At 40.9% G+C, this 14301-nt stretch overlaps 1 protein-coding gene and 1 long non-coding RNA gene across 5 annotated transcripts in view; one reads left to right on the top strand and one right to left on the bottom strand.

Annotated features, from left to right (window-relative positions):
• Positions 1–2685, bottom strand: part of RASA2 (RAS p21 protein activator 2) — a 62525-nt gene extending 59840 nt beyond the window's left edge. For all 3 annotated transcript variants that reach the window (XM_042457507.1, XM_042457508.1, XM_042457509.1), the window contains exon 1: positions 2501–2685. In XM_042457507.1, coding sequence (XP_042313441.1) covers positions 2501–2564 — 64 coding nt within the window. In that variant the 5' untranslated portion in view covers positions 2565–2685. The remainder of the gene's footprint in view (positions 1–2500) is intronic.
• Positions 2686–3046: 361 nt separating this feature from the next.
• Positions 3047–11276, top strand: LOC121926860. 2 transcript variants are annotated; one of them, XR_006103099.1, is made up of 3 exons: positions 3047–3161; positions 4212–4462; positions 7534–11276. It is a non-coding gene; the product is annotated as an uncharacterized LOC121926860 (long non-coding RNA). The 2 variants fall into 2 exon arrangements; XR_006103098.1 differs by lacking the exon at positions 3047–3161 and adding an exon at positions 3187–3634.
• Positions 11277–14301: the final 3025 nt, after the last annotated feature.

Genomic DNA, 14301 nt, shown 5'->3' with positions numbered 1-14301 from the left:
CGCACCAAGCAGCTGTTTCCAAACATGGGCTTGTACCCAGTCCTCATGCAGCCAAGATTGGATGCTCAATGTAGTATGCGGCACCCTCCCTCAAGTAATGGTTAGGAAATCTGGTAGGTGGCTTCCCTCAATGAGTGGAGCCCTTCTGCTTTCTAGACTGAGGAGTTGCCTATCCTCCACAGAGACAGTGTGGTGTGGTGGTTTGAGTGTTGGATTATGACTCTGGAAACCAGGGTTTGATTCCTTGCTTGGCCATGAAACCCACAGGGGCAAGTCATTCTCTCTCAGCCTCAGAGGATGGCAATGGCAAACACACACACCCACCCCTTTTGAAGAAACCTGCCAAGAAAACCCCATGATAGGCTTGCCTTAAGGTTGCCAGAAGTCAGAAAAAACTTGAAGGCACACAACACACATCCTCTCCACAACCTTAATTTGTCGGTTGCCAGCAATCCCCTCCCCATCACAAAAAACAGAGAAACTCCGACCCACCACCCAGATCTAACTACTGTATCTAACCTTGAGGACTCATTCACACTATGCAGTTATAGTGCTAGGCTTCCTTTTAATCTGCCACGGCAACATCCTGTGGAATCTAGGGTCTTGTAGTCTGATGATTCATTGGAACTGATTCTGGCTGAGAATTTTAACTTGTTGTTACTGTTGTTCTGTGCTTTTAAGTCATTTCCGACTTACGGAGACCCTAAGACAACCCTATCATGGGGTTTTCTTGGCAACCTTTGTTCAAAGGAGGTTTGCCATGGCCTTTCCTGAGGCTGAGAGAGTGTGACTTGCCCAAGGCCTCCATAGAGGTAGAATTCAAAGACACAGCCATGTTAGTCTGTAGAATCAGTATGTGGAGAGCTCTTGTAGCACCTCTGAAACTAACTGAAAGCAGTGAGAATTCGTAGACATCAAATGCACCTGAGGAGGTAGACTGAAGTCTATGAAAGCTCATGCTACCTATTTCTAAGAGAGTCTCAAAGGTGCTACCAGATCCCTCCAAGGTCACCCAGTGGGTTTTGTGGCTGGGCTGGGAACCGAACCCTGGTCTTCCGAGTGTAGTCTGTCCAACCACTAAGGCCAAACTGGCTGCTGTCTTTTTTACCTGGCCTGAACTATTGTTTTAAACTTGTGGTTTGCTGCCTTGGGTCCCTACATCGCAGTGGTTCTCAACCTTCCTAATGCCGCGACCCTTTAATACAGTTTCTCATGTTGTGGTGACCCCCAACCATAAAACCGGTTCCTAAGGCCATCGGAAATGTGTCACGGTTTCCCTGTGAAAGGGTCGTTTGACACCCAAAGGTTGAGAACCACTGCTATATCGGGAGAAAAGTGAGATAGAAGAACAGCCGTTTTGTGCAAGAAAGGAGCACCATTTGACTGTGCCACTGAATTTGATGCAGTGGGTTTCTCAGCTTTCCTAATGGTGAGACCATGTTGTGGTGACCCCTGACGGATGGCCTCAGTTCCTAAGATGATAGGAAATATGTGTTGACAGTCTTAGGCGACTTCTGTGAAAGGGTCATTTGACTCCCCCCCCAAAAGGGTTGTGACCCACAGGTTGAGAACCACTGGTTTAATGGGACTTCATGGGTTTCATTATCCAGAGAGGTGGGGGGAGTGTCTTGGAAGCAAACCCCAGCGGGATACCAAGGGCCCACTGTCATAATAATAATAATAATAATCCCCCCTGTGGATCACAAAAGCCATGGATGCCATTAAATTTATGCTTTTTCTAGAACGTTTCCAAGCATGGTGCTTGAATCCGTGGATAAAAAGAAGATCAGCGGATAAGGAGGGCCAACTACAATAATAATAATAACAGGAATGGTAATAATGATGATGATGAAGGGAAATAACCCGTGCGAAACCCTTTCAGCTGCCTTGGCTCAAGGCTGTGGAATTCTGGGAACTGTAGTTTGTCCCATTACTGCAAAGGTATAAATGGAAACAGTAATAATAATAATAATAATAATAATATAATAGTAATAGTTATTATTATGCTCTGTACATCCTACCAAGATGCCTTGCGTCCCATTGCTGCAAAGGCGGGATACAAAGAGTAATAATAATAACAATACTGAAATTATTTTTATGGTGGTTGTTCTCATTTAAGCCCCATTAATGAAAAAGTGGGATATATAAAGGGCAATCATAACAATAAAACCATTATTGTTGTTGTTGCTATTTAACGTCTCTCCTGCCTTTCATTTGTATCCCTCCATATCTAACAAAGTGAAATTATTATTATTATTATTGTTGTTGTTGTTGTTATTATTATAGCTATTTCCACATACAGAAAACCAAGTGGATAAGCACATCAATCCTGCCAACGGCGCATAATGGACACTCAGGACCCCACAGCCTTGAGCCAGAAGGGTGCGAAACCGGGTTATTTCCCCAGTGCGGAGCGGACGCAGCCATGGAGGCGAAGGCCGTCCCTTCTTCCGGCTCGTACGAAGCGCACAGAGACGCCCGACCCCTCCCCGTGACTCACAAATCTTCCCTCGCAGCGTCTGCAGCACCCGCACCTCGGGGTCGCCCCCGTCGCCGGCGGCCATGGCGAAGGCAGAGGCAAAGGAGGCCCAACGGCGCGCGATCCCGCGGTCCCTCACTCTCACGGGCGCGCGCCCTCACGCGCCGCCGCCGCCGCCGCCGCCGCCGCTGCCTCTTCTTCCTCCTCCTGAGTCCTGACCCGACTGTATACACACACAGAAGCAGCGCCGCGACAACAGGAAAAGGCTTGGCCCGCTCGGCCCCGCCCACTCCGCCCACTCTGATTGGCTAGGGAAAGGAGGAGGAGGCGTGGCCTGAGCGGCACAACGACGACGGGAGCCCAGGGCTGGGGGATGAAAGGTGTTAGAGAAAGAGGAAGGAGGGAGTGTCTCGCGCATGCGCTGCGCCGCTCCATCTTTTGATTTCCTTTTTTTGACCGGAAGTGTCTGTGGACCGGAAACACTCACGCTTCAGGGCTTGGCTGTCTGTCTGTCTGTCAGGCGCTTCACTCACTTCCGGGAGAAAGGGAGGAGGAGGAGGACTGAAGGCACTAAGGCAGACGCCTCCTCCTCCTCCTCCTCCTCGCTGCTGTGAATTCCTCAGTGGCCCAGGAGCCCCAGGATTGGAAAGGCGGGATAAATGAAAACAACAATAACAATAAAGTAACAATAATCTTACTATTATTATTATTCTTATTATTATTATTATCACTTATATCCTGCCGTTGCTTTTCTACCAATGGGACTCAAGGCTGCTCAGGAATCATGGCGCCGGAGATAAGCGACAGGCAGGATAACAATAACATTATTATTATCATTATTATTATTATTATTACCATCATTTACATCCTGCTTGGAACTCATGGCGCGGGATATAAAGGGGAGGCATAATAATAATAGTAATAGTAATAATTTATGTATAACCCGCCTCTCCGTCAGGGTAAAAATACAACAATATAACGAAACACAATGAAACCATTATCCCTCCCACAAACACAACAATTACAATTCCCTTGTAACAATAAAATGGCACTCAAATTATTAAAACAATCAAGCAGTAATAATACTTTTATTGTTATTTTCATTTAAATCCTGCCTTTCCCATCACTGGACTCTCGCGGCAGCAATTATTAGTGGTAAGTCATGGCAGGATATAAACGAATGGCAGGAGGATGTTAATAGTAATTTTGTGGTTATTTCATTTATAATCCCACCTTTCCAAGGATGGGACTCGAGGGAGCTGGATAGTCATGGTGGGGTATCAATGAAAGGCGGGATATAAACAATAATAACAATATTTTATCATTCAGAGATATAGCCATGTTAGTCTGTAGAGAGATCTTATAGCACCTTTGAGACTAACTGTAAGAAAGGAGTTGGCAGCCTGAGCTCTTGTAGCTCTAAGTCTCCTTCCTCCAAATGCATCTGAGCCTGAGGAAGTAGGCTTAAGTCTATGAAAGCTCATGCTGCCGCCTTCTTTCAATTAGCCTCAAAGGTGCTACAAGATCTCTATTTATAATATTGTATTATAATTTTATTATTATTAATCATAATATTTTCATTTATATCTTGCCTTTCCAATAATGGACTCAGCTGGATAGTCATGGTAGGATATAAATGAAAAGTTGGCTATCAATGAAAATAACAGCAACAACAGCAATACATTTATTTCAATAATAATTTATCATCATCATCAATATCCCTCTTTTACAGTAATAGGACATAAGGCAGCTTGGCAGTCACTATGAAATTGCTCACCGTTAAAGAAGAGACAGTTAAGATTATAGGAGAAGATTTCTTTCTTGGCAAGACAAGAAACGATGACTTCCAGCTACAATCCAAAAGTTTCCTCATTAAAGAAACTTTTCTTGCGCCCACCAAAATCCTCACCCAACTGTGAATGGTTGCATGTCTGAACGGATAAAGATGCCAACAGAACAAATTGTTTTAGCAGTGATCCAGCAGTGAGTAAGGCTGTCAGACAAAAGGGGGGGGGGGATTCTTATGCTTTTGCTGTGTAAGATGCATGTTTTATGCAGAGCTTGAAAAGATTACTTTTTGGACTGCAGTTCCCAGAATTCCACCAGCCAGCTGTAGTCCCAAAATGTAACCTTTCTTGGCTCTGGGTTCCTTATATATGAATTGATCTTTCTGCTCAAGAAAATACATTTACCAGAGATGAATTGGGAAAATAAGTGTCATCCCTGTCTGTGAAACAGGTAGAACAAAAACTATAGACTCAGTATGAGGCACAGCTTTCTGTCCTGGGGTCAGATCAAACATGTCTAGAGTTGTGCCATTAAGCAAGTGCTAAAAATTATTTCGAAATTGTAGCTATCCCTATACTCCAGATAGAGTGTGGAGCAGTAATTGTAGCCTTCTGAAATGTATCTGGGCTGAAAAGGAAAAAAATCAAAAAGAATTCAGATGTTAACTCATATTCACAGTGGCTTAGTGTCACCCATTCCCATTTTGCAATAACCATGGCTCCAGGAAGAAACTAAGTGATAAAATATACAGTAGCTGCTTTGGGTGGACTGCAAATGTAGCATATGAATCAGTTTTTTTTAAAATCCAAGTCTTTTGGGAAGATGTATTTTTAGCAGCATAGGAGTAGGAGGATATAAGCAGAAGGTTTCAGAACATTCAGTGCAGATGGATATATAACTGTTGGATACAGATTCACTATACAAATGGAACATTTACAGGAAAAGATTCCTTTCAATGTGATATAACAGAAGAGGAATATTTGGGGCCAGCAAAATTTGGTATTAATTAGCAATCAATAGTCAAAGGTGCTTATTTCCACTTATCAGCTAGTGATAACAGACTCACTAAATCATATTCTGCATTACAAAGCTGACAGCCACAGAATCATTGCCACATAGAAGTACATTGTAAGGATCACTAAAATGTGGATGGCTTAGTAAAAGGGTGAACAATTACTTTAATGGGACCAGTGACCATCTTTCAGGTTGACCAAGTAAGTGCTCAAGGGCCACTTTTTAATTTGTTTTGTGTTAAGGGCTTTTAAATTAAAAATTAACAACATATTTGTAAAAGAGATGAAAATTTATCTGAAATTCTCCATTACATTTTCCCCATTCATTATTAGCAAATAAAATCTCATCATTTATTCTTATTATTAAATTTATATTGATACATAAATGTTAAATGTACCTGAACTCCAGGCCACAAACAAAACCTGGGCATCCAGGCTCAGTACAGGAGCACACCCAAGCGGCAAACCTGAGATTTCAGGGGGAGTGTAACCACATCCTATTCCCTGGTCTGCCTTCCGACTGACCAGGAGTGCCTCGGTTTTGCCTAGATTAAATTTCAATTTGTTCGCCCTCATCCAGATCATTACAGACACTGGTTTAATAATAATAAGCTTTATTTTTACCCCACCTCTCTGTCAAAAAGACAATTGAGACAGCTTACAATTAAAAGAATCCATACAAAACCCAACATCCCAGTTATTCCCTCCCTCCCCTAAAACATCAGTTAAACAGATAGTACAGAAAAGCTTCTTAGGAACTGGATGGGAAGAAGAGAGAGTGTTATGTGCATCAGTGTAATGATGACATAGAACCTCCAAACTCTAGATGATATCTCCCAGCAGTTTCATGTAAAATATTAAACAGCATGAGAGGCAATACTGAGCCCTGAGGTGCAGTGGTTAAATGCCTCTACTGCAGCCACTCACAAACCATAAGATTTTGAGTTCAGTACCAGCCAGGGGCTCAGGCTCGATTCAGGCTTGCATCCTTCCGAGATCACTAAAATGAGTATCCAGTTTGTTGGGGGCAATTAGCTTACACATTGTAAACCGCTTAGGGAGTGCCTAAGTGCACTGATAAGCAGTATAGAAATGTACAGTGCACCTGCGTCATACGCGGGCGTACTTTACGTGGGTTTCAGCATACGCTGAAAGCTGCACTGGGAGGAAGGGGTGGTGCATCCCATAGGGATGAATGGGGCGCCGCTGCACCACCACATCCACGACCCCATTCATTTAAATGGGGCTCAAGCATATGCATTATTTGTTTTACACGGGGAAGTCCGGAACGCGCGCTGTACTTGCTATTGCTGAGAGACACCACAGAATAGTCGCCAGCATGTCAAACAGGTATCCCTCAGCACCACCTTCTGAGTCTTCCCATCCAAGACGGACCAGAGACACTGTAAAAAATATCCCTGAGCCCCATCTCAGAGAGGCCACCCAGAAGGATACCGTGGTTGATGTTAAAAGTTGCTGAGACACGCAAAACCACACACAAAAAACCAACAGAGACATAGGCGCGTTACAGATCCCCCATTTGGGGCGGCCAGTATGCGCTCCTTTCCCTGATGGATCGGGCCTCAGCTGCCATAGCAGCAGCCCTGAGGCCCCGATCCGCCGTTTTTCCAGGCCGCGGGGAAGCAGCAAAAGGCTGCTTCCCCGCAGCCTGGAAAGGGGTGTCCTTGAAGGATGCGCCAGCGACACAAAACCAGGAAGGAGCTCCGTTTTGGAGCTCCTTCCTGCGCCGCGGAAAGGACGCCACAGGTGCCCTTCTGCGGCGCCAAGACATCACGTCCGCGCCACCCCGTTTGGAGGCGGCACGGTCGTGATGTAATGGTGGTGCCCATGTAGAATGGGTGCCGCCATTTTATATGTACTCTGTATGTACTAGGGTTGGGGGCATCTATAAGAGACGCCCTGAGACAAATAACTCCGATCTGCTGTGACTAGGATGCTGTAGCTGATACAGGTCTGGTGCATGTAACCTTGACCCCTTCTTGCCCAAACCTTTCTGTTTGTGCAATCTAAGACAGGATCCTTGGAGAGGTGGGAGTCACCACATGCATACTGGACCCATGCCCTTCCTGGCTGTTCTGGAGTAATTGCAATGATAGCAGGGAAAGTCACAGGGATCAGTATTTGATTATGAGTCAGAGGAACTGGCAGTAGAAGGAAACATCATCCCCAATATGTAAAAACAGTGAAACAAATCTTGGATAAAAAGAATAGTGTCATCTGTTATGTATGCAGGCCATTTGGACAAGTGAAACAACATCAACAGCACAATCTTACATAAGTCTTCTCAGAAGTAAGTCTAAGTTATTTCCAGGTAAGGGTGTAGACAGTTGCATCCCTAGTAAGCATGAATACCTGTGTGTGATCTTGCAATTATTTTATAGCAAGGAAGGCTTTAACAAAGATATAAAGGTATGGTTATTGTAACTTTGACTGTATGCAATCCTACTGAATCACCCTTTTAAATTCTATAATTATGAAACTCTAAATTCCTTCCTTATGACTAGATAGCATATCCTTCTTTAGTAAGGGACACTAGTGTCCCGATTATGGAATACTCCACAAAGAGGTTTGCTTAGTGCCTAAATTGTTGTTCTCATTATTATGAAATAATTTTCATTTACGCAAATATTTTAACAGATCTTTTTGCTGTTGTAATTTGAGCAATCGTAGCTTGTTTGTACAACGTGATTTGAGGGAATGGTGGCTTTAACTTTCTTTGTATTTTGTACTGATTCTATGTTGCATATTACTCTGAAATCTAATATGTTGAAGGCAAGTATACAGATAAATGTCATGTGCAAAAATGGTTGTCATTGTGTGCCTTCAAGTCGTATCTGACTTATGGTGACCCCCAAGGCAAACCTAACATGGAGCTTTATTGGCAAGATTCCTTATGAAACAACTCAGTGAAGCCCAGTTTTAAACAATTTATTTGACAGAATTTGCCAGTTATGGACATGATTCAGCACATTAAGGTAATTGTGACAAGATCCTCATGTTTATTCAGAAACTGTTCAGATGGAATTTAATTGGACTAACTTTGAAGTAAGTGTGAAGTAAGCATGTAAAGTAAAATGTGTGTTGATTTCAGTGAGTGAGATCAGTTAGATTTAGGTACATGCTGAATGTTCCCACTGTAATTCATGAGTTTAACTCTGGAAAGATCACATATTTACTCTGCATCCCTCAACTAGTCATATGTGCCCATCTGTTCTTTATCTGTGTTCTCTGCTGGTCAGCATAATTCTATCTCCCTTCTCTAGTAGGCTTAGCTTCTTTCTTTTCTGTTTTTTACTTACAGAGGAAACCACTTTCAGCAGGAAAAAAAAAGAGACCATTATATGTACTGTGTTACAATACATCCTCCTTTCCCCAGATATATACTCTTTTTTTAGAGCTAAAATTGGTGGATTTTTACGTATGTCTGGGTTTTCTTACAAGGTTCAGACCAGAGGAAGTGGGCAATCAAGTAGAAAAGGTTTGAGAAGAAGGGAAAGAAGTCATGCCAGGCTAAAACAAGGTGAGGGAAGCCCCCTAAGAAGCCAGCCTCAGCCTCACGGGATTACCGAGTGACTCACCAGCTTCCAGCTGAGGCAGCTGTCAGAAGAGAATGGGGAAAGGGAAGGTTCTGGACTAGCCAATTCTATGTGGCTTTTATTGAGGACCTTGACTGACCTAATGGGTTTTGTTTTTAATTCCTCCCTCCCCCTATATTTGCACAAAGTGAACCTGAAAAAGACTAGTCACGAGATCATTGTTTTTATTTGTACAGATAACAAAAGTTCTATGTTTCATTGTGTAATATTTGTGATCATTTGAGCACACTTCATTTTACAATTAGGTACTGGAAATTCAATTGCAACCAGACCAGTTGTTGGTATTATTAAATATCTCTCAATAATCAAGAAAATTGTTGCTATTTAAATATAATGAAGATTAGGAATATTTCTAATAGCAATTATCACAGCTTATATAGCAGGAATATTTAATGTGAGAGTTGTCAGAGTGAGGTTGGTTTGAAACAGTGAGATGGTAATTGTACCTTGTCCTTGCTTTCCAAAAAAGATAACCCTGTACTATGTGTGAAGAGTGAAGCATTGTTTGAGTGAACAGGCAGAGTCTGCCATTTCAATTCAACAAAAGTAACTGCATACAACAGCCACTAAATTGACATGAAACCATTTTCCTGTAGAACAAACATTTTATCATGTGTTTTTCATTTGCCAACTGTCAAAGGATCAGAAACAGCTGGTGTGCTATGACACCATGTACCATTCCTCCTCTGCAGTTTCTATCCTGTTCTTCTAAATGTCAAATGTCTTTAAAATAAGTTTCTAGCTTTCATGGACAAAGAAGAAATCTCAGTATCATGTTCTCTTTGTCATCGGTGTAATTTTAAAAATCTAATTGCTTGTACACACAGATAAACAGGAAGATCTGCAACTTTGGGTGGCCCCATGAGCTGTACTGGAGTCTCTGCGAGGTAAGAGGTGCCTGGTGATTTTGGGTGGTGGTGGGAGGTTGGTGATGGACTTGAGGATGAAGGAGGAATCTAGCCAAGTGTAGGAATCCCTGCACTCTGGGTGGCAGCAGCGTCTTCCTTCTCTCCCTGTGCAGGGTTCGAACTCCTAACTTTGGCACCTGGACGGATTTCCCCAAAACTTGGGGTCGGATGGGTTACACCTCTCTGCCAACTCCCTTCCATAGTCCCTCCCCCAGTGCGATTTGATTGAGATCCAAATGTCGTTCCCATTTTTTGAACATGATTGCAAACCGATTCTTTTCAAAAGAACCTCCAAATGATTCGCCTTAAAAAAAAAGGGGGGTTCTTTTACATTTGCCTCGCTTCACTTCAGTTCTCCATGATTCAAACTGAACATAGTTGGGTCTGAAATTGTTTCCAGTGTGAATGAGGCACATATAAACCAATCAGCAAATAGGTTTAAATCATAGTAGGAACGGGCCCTAAATACCCTCCCCACGAAAGCAAGTCCCAGTATTCCATAGGCAAAACCATGGTAGTTAAAGTGGAATCATAGCACTATAACTGCGTAATGTTAAAGATGTGGATCTAAAATGGAGGAGGTGTGATAATGCAATGTTTCTGTTAACAGTTTTATGGTATTCCATAGTTGTTTTCTAATGTTGCATCTAGGAGATTATTTAAACATTTCTAAATGTGTACCTTAACCACAGAATGTTCTCTATGTAACAACTATTATATTTTATTACTAACAGAATTGTGTGATCCCCACTCTAAACAAAACAATTTCTTAAGAAAATAGCTGTAACCTTGCTCCAATTAAAAAATAAAACAAAATGAAAGTGTACTCAAGAAATATAAAGTGGAAACATAGAGGTGAAATGGAAGAGAAAGAGTAGAGCATACAGTCATATTACCCAACAATTCTTGCAAACACCAATCTTTCTGAAAATAGTTAACAAAATTCTCACTGGGTAAAGGACAGAAGCCACCTGGATTTCACAACCAGAAGGAGATTTCTGAGTGCTTCTGGTAGTAACAAATGAAAATGTATTTGCAATGCTGTATTCATTCCTTTTTTCGCTGTTGTTGTTTTGTTTTCAGTTTTTTGTTTTCACTTCAATCCAAATGTCAGGATTGTATATAGCAAGAAGTTTCTACTCATTAATCATTTGAATGAAAAAGAAAAGAAAAGAACATCCAACAACAATATCTTTTAAAAGGTCCTGTGAAATACTGCTGGGAGACAAGGGCTTTATTTGAATCCTCTCCTGCCCAGTCATTTATCCTTGCTTTAACAGATTCTTTCTGAAACCTTCTTGCAATGCACTTATCCATATTATTTGGTTTCTCATGGTGCATTTATTATACCATGACAGTTAAAGTGGTGTCAAAACAGATTATTTCTGCAGTGCAGATGCAGCCTAGGAATAGGAAGGGTAGTGATGAAAGAACTAGAAAAGATCCTAAAGAGTAAAGATAAACAACTGAACACTAAAGTTAAAATTGTCCAACCCATTGCATGCCTCATCACCATGTACAAAAGTGAGAGCTGGACAGTGAAGAAAGTGGACAAGAAGAAGATCAATTCATTTAAGATGTGCTGCTGGAGAATAGTGTTGAAGATAACGTGGATGGCTAAAAAGCCCAAGAAATGGCTCCTTGAACACATCTCCCTGGGAGCCAAGATGATTAAATTGAGACTGTTGTACTTTGGCCACATCATGTGATGGCATGACTTATAAGAGAAGACAATAATGCTAGGAAAGGTAGAAGGTGGTAGGAAGAGTGGAAGACAGCATGTCAGAATGGCTAGACTCAATTAGGAAGGCCAGGGGCCTGAATCTACAAGACCTAAGCAGAGCAGTGGAGGATAGGGAGCCTTGGAGATGTCATCCACAGAGTTACCATGAGTCATGGTTGACTCGAGGGCAGTTAACAACAACAATCCAGAAGATCTGTCACATTGTGGTGTTAACAACAGGACACTAGAGGATGATCCATCACATTGACAAGGCAGTTATAGAACATAAAAGCATATTCTTCCAGGGAGTATAAAATGTGAAACTACACACGCTTAGAAGATTTCTCTTTTAGAATCAGGCCTGGCAAACTGCCCCTGTCGCCATATATCAGGAATGTAGAGGTAAATGTAAAGCATGGAATAATCAGACTGTAGCAATTGTGTGCTTCACAACTGAAATAATTCAGATGGCCTTCTATGTGTTTTCCCCATAAGAGCATGTACTGCAGGGTCTAAAATCACCTAACTGAACACTATTCCAGAATAAAATGTTACAGTGAGTGTAGCTTCCTAAACATTATTAGTTTCAGGATATCTGGCTAAATATATATTATATAGAGCTGGATAAAATAACAAGGTATTTGTGGGAGTAAAACCTCAGATATAAGGTCTTTTTCTTATTACTGAAAGAAGCCCATTATTGTAACCATCAATCTTGCCTAAATAAAGAAATAGGAATCTTTTCATTATTCTGAACACCAGATTTTAATAGTTTATTACAACAAAATACATTTGCCATTTTATACTGAACCACTGTTTTTAACAATATGTACTATCAAGTTTCAATTCTCATGTGGTCAGCCATATTTTAGCCATTATGCTGATACAATAAAATTGCAATAATGTATTATAAACATACTGTTGCCATCTTAAAATTGTTGTTCTATAAACTGTAGTAAACAGACAAAATAACAAAGTTATTGGGTTTTTAAAATCAAAATATACAAAGCCCCCAAACATAGCAGAAGCTGTTTTTCCTCATATGAATTATACAATTATAGAAAATACTTGTAAAATTATTACTATGTATAAATATTACAGATTGGTGGCTTTGGTCTTGAATTGCTAGCATATGTATCATTTTAGAAAATGCCATAACTTCCTTATTATTTTAGGTACCATGCTACACCTAGGCTACATTTTCTAACGAAAAGGGTCTAAAAACAAAACAGATATAGCACAACCCCAAAAGATTTTCAATATACAGTACAGTTACCTTCTTGCAGTGCTGATATCAACAGTAGGATATTTACTTCCTGCTTATTTTCTTTCAAAACCACAATCTGCTAAGGGTAAATATGTGATCATTATATATGTAATGGAAGTGAGTATATTTATTTTAAATAATGTGCATGAACATACAATGAGCAATATCAGTGGTTCTTAACTTTTGGGGGGCCATGGTCTCCTTTCAGAATCTGATGAAACCTCCTCTCTTTATTATGGCAATGATAATTGTACTATAACTGACTAGATACAATTTCAATCTATGCCATTCTTTGCTTGTTTGGGATGAAACAACCGCTTAATAGCATGATCTAACACCAAAAAGTTTTCTGTACCACAAAAATAAAAGCAAAGAAATTGTGGATATTTTTAACACAAAGTACTTGAACTCCATGAAGCTCAACCATGAGTCCCCACAGGCTAAGAATCTCTGAGCTAAATTCCGTGTTAACCTAGAGCAGACTGACTGAAATGAACGACAACTTGTTAGGCACAATTTATGTGTAAGTCGCATTTTTTTCTCAAGGAGATTACTCTGCATTTAGCCCAAAGTCAGTGTTGGGTGTAATACTGCAGATATTCTTTACTGCTTTCCTACATTATAGTAACCCGTAGACTACAGGTTTCTCAGTTCTTCCAGGACTTTCAAATGTATTGTATTGTATACATTTAATGGACAATGAATCTGTGAGCAATGCAGTTTTATGTCTATGCTTTCTGCTTCTTAATATACCCAATAAATCTCTTGTCTTCCTGAACATTTCTTTTTCTTGCCTTTTCTTTATTATTTTAATTTACTTTCATGCCAGCTCTGTATCATTTGCCACTCCCAGTATGTATGAAACAAACAAATCTTCACAAATATGGTAACTATAATACCTTCATATTTCTGGTCTTCTTTTACTGAATATGTGACACTGTCCACTTTGATCAATGAAAGTGGTGATGGAATATATGGGCAAAGGCCAGATATATTCTTTGTTGTATGAATGTTCATTGTCTACTAAAGAATCTTCCAGGAATTGCTTCCAATGGTCAATGATCAATTCTCTGATTAGCTGGTAGCTCTTTAATGGAAGAACACAAGCAAATGTTCCAAAACCAGAAGTGGAGCCACTCCACCAGAAAAGTCACCACTGATGGTGGTGGTAGTGGGACATTTATCTCATACATTTATCTTGTACAAGTTCCATAGAAATTTATGAGTGAAGAAGTCCAAAAACTCTGATCCCTGAAGATGCTTTTCAAGAGGAAAGCATAGATCTTCTTGTATGGGAGTTGGAAAACTAGTGTGCATCTTTCTAGAGTCATGAAGGCAACACAGAGTTTCTTCAGACATGGATATAAGTGCAAACTTTTATTCAGGGAGGATGGTATGCAGGCTTCTGTAGGAATAGCAAAATGTTGATGCAGAAGTGCTCTTAACACAGATTTGTAGAGTCCAACAGCACTCACTGTGAAGACTTCAGCTTCTGCTGAAACATTT

The sequence above is a fragment of the Sceloporus undulatus genome, chromosome 3 (assembly GCF_019175285.1).
Source record: "Sceloporus undulatus isolate JIND9_A2432 ecotype Alabama chromosome 3, SceUnd_v1.1, whole genome shotgun sequence".
In the NCBI taxonomy this organism is placed as follows: Eukaryota; Metazoa; Chordata; class Lepidosauria; order Squamata; family Phrynosomatidae; genus Sceloporus; species Sceloporus undulatus.
Note: the sequence above shows the minus strand (reverse complement) of the source record. Positions and strands in the feature narration are given on the sequence as shown.